This window comes from Pinus tabuliformis, chromosome 9 (genome assembly GCF_031772625.1).
Source record: "Pinus tabuliformis cultivar Carrire ecotype Pingquan chromosome 9, CPIR1, whole genome shotgun sequence".
Lineage (NCBI taxonomy): Eukaryota > Viridiplantae > Streptophyta > Pinopsida > Pinales > Pinaceae > Pinus > Pinus tabuliformis.
Genome location: NC_142307.1, coordinates 679,431,092 through 679,439,596, shown reverse-complemented (window position 1 = coordinate 679,439,596; position 8,505 = coordinate 679,431,092). Strand labels below are relative to the sequence as shown.

General features: G+C 27.6%; 1 protein-coding gene across 1 annotated transcript; it reads right to left on the bottom strand.

The window, feature by feature from the left end:
• Nucleotides 1–7,674: 7,674 nt before the first annotated feature.
• Nucleotides 7,675–8,037, bottom strand: LOC149150481 (putative disease resistance protein At5g63020). Its single transcript, XM_089442813.1, has one exon. It carries the CDS (start codon nt 8,035–8,037, stop codon nt 7,675–7,677), a length of 363 nt encoding a protein of 120 aa, XP_089298939.1.
• Nucleotides 8,038–8,505: the final 468 nt, after the last annotated feature.

Sequence of the window (8,505 nt, the reverse complement as noted above, 5' to 3'; positions counted from 1 at the left end):
GTTTCATGGTTAATTGAATTCAAGAGGAAACCAATCTCTTTAGTCTTTTATTATTGTAAATGGAAACTGAAACTCATCCTTTCGTGATTATCACTGTAATATTAAGCGAAATCTCTTTTTTTAAAGAATTTTTAATTCATATTTGGAAGTGGAGATATGCACAATGTAGGGTAAAAACATGTGTTTTCTGATCAGGAAACATATATGAAGGTTTAGGATTTGACCTGAACCAAGTCAAAGTTCATATTGATCAAAAATATTGTATTAATGAGTGAAATGGTAACAGAAATATAATAATTATTTTCTGATCTTTTTTTTGTGAATTGGCTAATAAGAGATGCCATTCTTATTTATAGTCTCTAGTTTTTTTCTTCTGCTAGAGGACCCCAAAATCATTGATTTTCAAATTTGGTTGTATGTAATATGAAACTATAGGATTTCTGACAATGTTGTATGTGATTTTTTGAGTTTGTAGTTACTGGAATAATGTTTTAGAGTTTAAATTGACCATTATTACACATATGGGCCTCGAAAAATCTTCAGGACACAAATTTCTTAAAAATATATACATTAAACATTTTTGACACTTGAAGCGCCAATACTCATATTGGCATCCATCTTAGACCTAAGTCCGACACATAATTCCTAATGAAAAATAACATGGTTTAAACTAAATCATAAATCTGAAAAATGGAAGTGCTGGCTATAAATTTGTCCCTAAATCTTAATGGAAAAATTGATTTACTTGATGTTTTTGTATGTGAGGTCTCTTGGTTTCATGTTTGTTTCGCAAAAAAAAATTAGCCTAATATTTTTATTTTATTGAGTTATAGTAAATTAAAAAAAAATATTTTTTTATATGAGGCAATTGGATTTAGATAATAATAGTTTTATTTAATATTTAATATCACCAAGAGCTTAAAGAGACTATAGAATAAAAATATTTATAAAATTACAAAAAATATTAAAAATAATGAATGCTTTTAACAAAAGTGGAATTTATGGCATAGTATCATGTGTCATAAATTAAACTATGTTAAAATATGTATTCACAAAAATATAAATTAAGTGTATAATGCTTCATTTAAGACATCCATACTTTATGAAATAATTAAATGGTAATGTGTAAACTTAATATCAAAAAATGTTTTTCTAGGGTTTTTTGTTTTGTTTTTTATAATATTGTAAATTACATTATTTTAATATTGCAAGTAGGTTGAAATGTATTAAAACATGTCATCTTAAAATAGTTGGCACATTAAAGTTAGCATAAGAGAACCATGTAAAACAAATAAATAAGATTATAGTAAAATTTTAATTAGTTATGTAATAATTATTGTTAATAACTTTTTGTAATAAATGTAATTATTAGGTTCATGAAAGGTTGTCTTTATTGTCAATTAATAATTGAAATATATAAGTTTTTCCATGTTAAAAAAATTAAAAAACAAATAAACAAATATACCCACTTTATAATAAATATACAATCACAATATTTATTATAACATTATAAATTCATAAATATTATGTATTCAATATTCTAAAATACAAATATAAAAATATTGTGTGAATCTCCTAACTAAAATATAATATGTGACATACTATGTAGTAATACATCTAATTGAAATCATTGATCATTCACAAATAATGACATTGTAAATATTAGTAATTTAAGATATTTTTAATCATTAAAAAATTTATATTTGTAATAATGATCATATTGATTTTGTTTTTGTATAATGATTTTATATAATACTCAATTTATCATATAATGGATATAAATTGATCTATATACATTGACTAATATTGTATTGTATTGTCTTGTATAAATTTATTTTCTGCAATATAAAACTTTAAATTATGGAAAATTGGAGTTAAAAATTGTGTAGTCTAACTTACAAATGAAATAGTTTTTTCATCGAAATTCACCAAGATTCGATGATACAATTTCAAGCAAGAATTTGATTTTTTGTTGTTAAAATATGTTTTGAATGCATTAAACTCATGCTTTAAAGAAAAATTCATTTCGTCCATAAGTTTGACTACCCCGTGAAAAATAAGCCTCCACAAAAAAAAGAATAAAAACATACATCATATTAAACTATATTATCTGAATGCTTTTTTATAACTAAAAAATTATATTATTTTATTAAAATGTACATTCAAAATTGTCAATTTATAATAATAAATTCATATTGTAAATATAAATATTTTAAGTTTATATTATTTTAAACAAATTATAATAATTAAAATAAATGTGTAGTAAGTTTTAGATATTTTATTTATTTATATAAAAAGATGGTTATATATATATATATATATATATATATATATATATATATATATATATATATATATAAGTTTTAGAGGGACAAACAATATATATTTATTATGAATTCAATATGTCATAAATAAATAGGCTTGGACCTCTAAATATCATCAATTTATCAAGCTTGCGATTTCAATAATTTTTTGCCAGATTTTAGAGAAATTAGACCGGAAAAAACCACCGGAAAAGCTTCCAAAAAGTCTCACTAAAAACAACTAAGTTAAATAACTCATTTGCATCTTAAATGAGTGAGGACCACTAAATAATGTGAAGCATTAAACATCAAGAAATATATATTTTACTAGCACAAGTACCTAACTAGCAACTAGTGAACATTGATAAATATGAGTTGATTATGCTTCATACTTGTCTCTAATATTTTGTCATTAATAACATATTTAATAATGTTGAAAATTATAGTGAATTCAGATACATAAATTAAATAATTAAATATATGTTATCAATTTAATGGAGATTAGCAAGATAATTAAACAATTAACTTGAAAGAAAATATTCTTTAAATAATCAATGGTAATTATTGATAAAAATTACCATAACCCCATTTTCAATATAGAAATATCTAAAAATAATTTAAATAACTAAAAAATACTATTTAATAAATTATATCTTTTAAAATATCTATATAAAAATAATTTTTATAATGTAAAATTAGGCATTATCTATTTTAAGTAAATAATTAAAAAAATTCATTCAATTTAAAATTTAATTTTATATTTAACCTCAATTAAAACTTTTCATTATTTAAATTTATTTTTTCTATATAATTAAATTCAATTAAAATCTTTTATTATTTAAATTTTTATTTTTTTTTTATTTTTACATAAATGAAATATTTTGTTAATTAAAAAAAAAATTATAAATTCATTTTTACATTAAAAAAATTCTCATAACGTTTCTTCATTATGAGTCATCCATATATTTATTTATAAATTATAAAAGATCATTAAAATTACGTTTTTGGAAAAAATCATATATATCTATACATATATATATAAAATAAAATATAACAAAGTTGAGATGGATTAATGATTATTATGTCAGTGCTAAGTTATTTTGAAACATTGTTTTTTTGTTGGATAAAGAAGTGAAGAACACACTTTTGATTTTTTTTTTTTTTCATTTCTTGGAAATATTATTTTCAAAAGTAAGTCAATTTTTGCACAATAAACAAAAAGTAACATAACAATAATGTAGAAAAAAAAGAACAGAATATTGCCACTAAATGGTTCTTGTTATATATATATGGAAGACCTCTTTTCATATGTTTTTTCTTTTAAAAGGAACAGATATAAACTAAATATTATAATCAAAATCTAATTTCCAGATCAAAACCCTCACAGAATTCATCGTGTTTCTTTGTGACATTGTTTTCACTGGTCCATAATATAGCAATTATGTCGCTACGGCATTTCATTAGTTAGTCTAAACAAATACCTACCATATGGAATTTCACCAGCTACTCTAAACAAATACCTATCATAAACCTTGCAGAAAACTCCCAATAACAACTTGTATTTAAAAAATATTACATAAAATCCATCATTTTCTTTCATTAAAGGTCAAAAGATATCATTAAAAGTTCTATGACGGAAGTCTCCCGTGAGTTCTCTTAGTAGTCAGTAGAAGGGTAATTCCAATACTTTATCTTCTATTTCGATCTCTTAGTGAGAGGTTAAACTAAAGTGGTATAATAGTGACGGGAAGTTGTATAATAGTAATTTTGTGATGTAAAGTTTAAACGATGGCATAGTATCCCATATTAGGCATAAAAGCTTATTATGATTTGTTTAAATAATGACCTAGTACCCTATCTTTCCCCTCACAAAGTGGGTAGTCGAGCGTGAAACTCTATTTTTTAAGACCCAATTTTATTGGTTGTTATCATTATCTGATTAATGGATGCGGAATTTCCACACTCTATTTATTAGCGTAATTAAAGTATGTGGAATTTCGACACTCCATTTATTAGCATAATTAAAGTGTCGGCATGAATGAATTCCCTGCATATTACTAGAATGGATGTATTTATATTTTTTATGGGTAGATTTACAATTGGTTAAGTGTTGTGTTAGCATATAGGAAAGGAAAAATTGGTTCCCATTTATATATAGATATATTAATCTATAACCAGGAAAAATTTTAGAGGCTAATATTCGTAAGTGGGCCAATTTTCTATGCCTTTTCCAAAAAAATATTTGCCAATTTTGATTTTTTTCTAAAAATTATTCGCCCAAATTTTATGGTATAAAATTATTTTACCTTAAGAATCGCCAAAAATTTATATAAAGGCTTTATAAAATTATTATAAATTTTAATATTTTTACAAAAACATTGCCAAATATTTTATAGATTGCATATTAAAGGTTAGTGATATTCGCTAAGGTTTCTAAACTTTAGGATAAATTCCCATTCTTAAAATTTCCCCTGTATATAACATTGTGAATGAGAAGTGTGCTTTCAACGAAACTTTATGTTGAATAATTTCATTGTCGGTGAGTGGATATCTAATTAGAATGATACAAAGGTAATATAATTTTTCCTTGATGGGCATTTGTTTTCCATTACAAACCTAACAAGCTAAGTCATTTAACTAAAACTATAATAGAGACCTCTTAAGTGTGATGGAAAGTAATAATTAGATGACAAACTATATATTTTCCTTGAATCTAATCATATTGCAGAGAACAAATTTTTATTTCCATAGTAAGATCCTTGTTTCTCAAACGTGTGGATTATAAATCTTCATTTATGGATTATATTGCTTAGAGCACTTGAATCCACGACTTTGAAATATAGTTGTAGTACCTTGATGAGAAAGATACTCTAGATAGGTAAGGAATTGAAAAGAGAGAGGATGGACGATCTAAGACGTTTCACTATTTAGATCTAATAGAAGAATCAAAACTTGAAGGTGATAATATCATAGCGAGAAAATGAACTTGAAGTATTGGCCAAGTTGTAGATCAATGCCTAAGAGATCAAGGAAGTACAAGAACATCCCATTATTAGCATAAAAGGAAACACCACAATTGAAGTGAACATGCTAATCTTACTCTCCATGAACCTTTCTCAATTTGTTTCTTAAGAACCCTTGGTGATTTTGAAAAGAAAGCCAAAGGAATTTGTTCCAAGCTCATTAAACAAATGGGATATAATGGACAAGGGATCTGAAAGAGAAGTCATGGGATTCTAAAATTAATTGTAGTTGAACATAGGCTTAAGCATAAAGGCCTAGAATTCAATGAACAAGAGAGTTTGATAGAATCAATGGTCACCAAACAACCTTTTCCAAGGCACAAAGGATCAAAGAATAAGTCAATTCAATTAAAAATAGGTAGTGAAAAAATGAGTGGGAAGAAAACCATTCCAACTTGCTTGTAAAAGCTTGAAGGAGGCCATCCAAGAGATATCTCCACCATCCAACTATGCACCCACACTTGGGAGACCAAGCTAACAAGCACAAGCATAGGTTGAAGAGGTATGCAAGGCATCTTTGGTTTGGTTTTGTTTTGTAAAAGAATTCACAATACTAATGCTTGTTATCACTATGGAAATAGTAAGATACCAAATGACCCATTCAATAGCAAGAACGTTTCCCACTATTGCAAGTAGAAGGGACATTGGGGAGTCAAATGTTGGAGGATTCATTTGTAGCTTTTTCCCAAAATCACTAAAAGAAAAATGTGGAGAGTGAAAGGCAAGGGGAAGGAAGAAGGAGAAGTAAATGTCTAAGAATTATGATAGTAGAAGATGTCATTAGAACCATGCAGTTGGAAAAAAGCTTTTGTCAAAGGAAATCCCTATTTAATGGTTATTTTCCATCTCATCATAAAATCACCACTTTTTGGAGATCTATCATAAATGACTTAGTGGGATTTTAAAGAGGGACAACTCTAACCTATGTTAGGAGAGGAGACAAGGGAGAATTTTAGGAGCTAAATTTTGCAAATGAGTTAATTTTCCATGTTTTTTCTTAAAAAAAATCACCAATTTCCATTTTTTTGGATTCACTCAAATTTTATAAGATAAAATCATTTTACCTTAAAAGTCACCAAAAGTTAGAATAATTATATAAAATCCTTAAAAAATTGTATATTTTTACAAAATTCTAACTAAACATTTTATAGTTTGCATCTTAAAGACTAATAAAATTCACCTACTTTTATATACTTTCCATCCTTAAAATTAGCTAATATTCATATAGTTAAAAAAAAAAACAAAAAACAAAAAAAAACAAAAAGCCCTCAAATATTTAGGGGCAAAAGACCTCTATAAAGTTATAATCTAAACCAAATTTAAATAAACTTTTATTATTTAAACTTTGTAATAAAGTTTAATTTTCTAGATTTTAAATTAATATAGATAATTAACTTTTCAAAGGAAATATATATGTATCATTTTCCAATTAATATAATATTTCTTTATATAAAAAATTACATTTATATAAAAAAAGGTCTTTTAATATTTATAAATATATAATTTAAATATTTAATATCAAGATATTTACATAAAAGATAAGCATTCTCAATTACAAAGAGTTCATCTCCCCATTTTAAAGATTAAACAATGCGTAGTCAATATTATATCAAGATATGTACATGAGAGATAAGCATTTTTAATAGGAGTTTGTCTTTTAATGCGATTTTTTGAAGATTTTCTGGTGAATTTTTCCGTTCTAATTTTTCTAAAATCCAGCAATGATTTTAACAGCAATAGAGATAGATCTAATACCTTCAAATTTAAATTAAAGAAAAAGCCTTGTAGAATTTCTCTCAAATATATATTTTCTCCTAACGTGAGTAGTTTACTTCTGGACATCTAAATTCATTCGTCGGAAAATATGTAATATTGTTGTTGCGAAGTGATATCCGTTTGCAATAACGACAGGCCTCCATGTCGGGGAAATGTTGAAACCTATGACCTACCCTAAATGCATAATTTTCCTCTTTGTCGGCGATATAAATCCCCATATCGCGGAGAACATAAATATAGCGCACAATAACATCACCGATTTCATCAACCTCTTCATTCACCAAGGAACGATCGAGAAGCAACTTTACATACCTGCACCCAGTGTCCAGTGAATAGTCGTAGTCCGGATCATTGGTCTTGATCAGACCTGAGATCCACATTCGCACCAAACCTTCTACAGGAATTCGTGCAGCTTCCTCAAACATGGCACAGTAAAGAAAATAGTGCTTCAAATCAACAGAGCGCAAAGCATGATAACTCCATCTCAATCGCTGATACAAATCTTTTTCAATTCCCGGATGACAAATTGGAAAATTTGGGTCCGCATTTTGCATTTGGCTTAAAGCAAACTTTCAGTCATTTACAGTTGTGGTTCTCTTCATTGTTGAGGCTATAACATTTATCGCCAATGGCAAACCTTTACATTCGCTGGCGACTTCTCTGGCAATTTGCTCTATATCCACTAGAACATGGCCGTCTTTGAAGGCTGCTCTGCAAAACAGGTCCCAAGCCTTCTCTGGTGGTAGAGGCCATATTTCTATGCACATTTCTGCGTCCATTTCTCCAATTAGATCTCTATTTTGAGTAGAGAATACAAGTTTGCTACCCTTGCCATTGCCAAATTCTACCCCTAGTTCTTTCAAATTGAGTCCACTCCACATGACATCTAAAATCAGAAGAAATCTATTGGTCTTGAGATTGGCAGACAATTTCATCTTCCGCACATCAGTAGAATAGTTTGCTACATCTAAATGAAGTGTAGAAGCAATATCATTTTGATCTGCTCAATTGGAAATCGCGCAACTGTAACCCAAATAAAAAATGTGACTAACCTTGATAGTGTTTTAGATTTTTTTTTTGAGAAACGTCGTTTTACCCACACCACCCATGCCGTATACACCAATTGTATGATGGTGAACGTGGGAAGCTTCAGTGAGCCAACCCAAAACCTGTATCTCGGCATCTCTAATTTCCAACTCTGCCTATTGTTGTGCCGCCTGCACAATCTGTTAAGCATTGTTCATCACTAAAAGGTCATCAAAGAAATCAGAACAAGTCATTTTCCAGTCTCAAATCTGTATTCTGGGCTTGCAAAAGAGGCAGTCAATACAATGCTGCGGCCAGGGGCGTAGTGAGTGGTGGATCAACTCTTTGCCCTTTTCAATAGCGTCTTGTATCCTTAA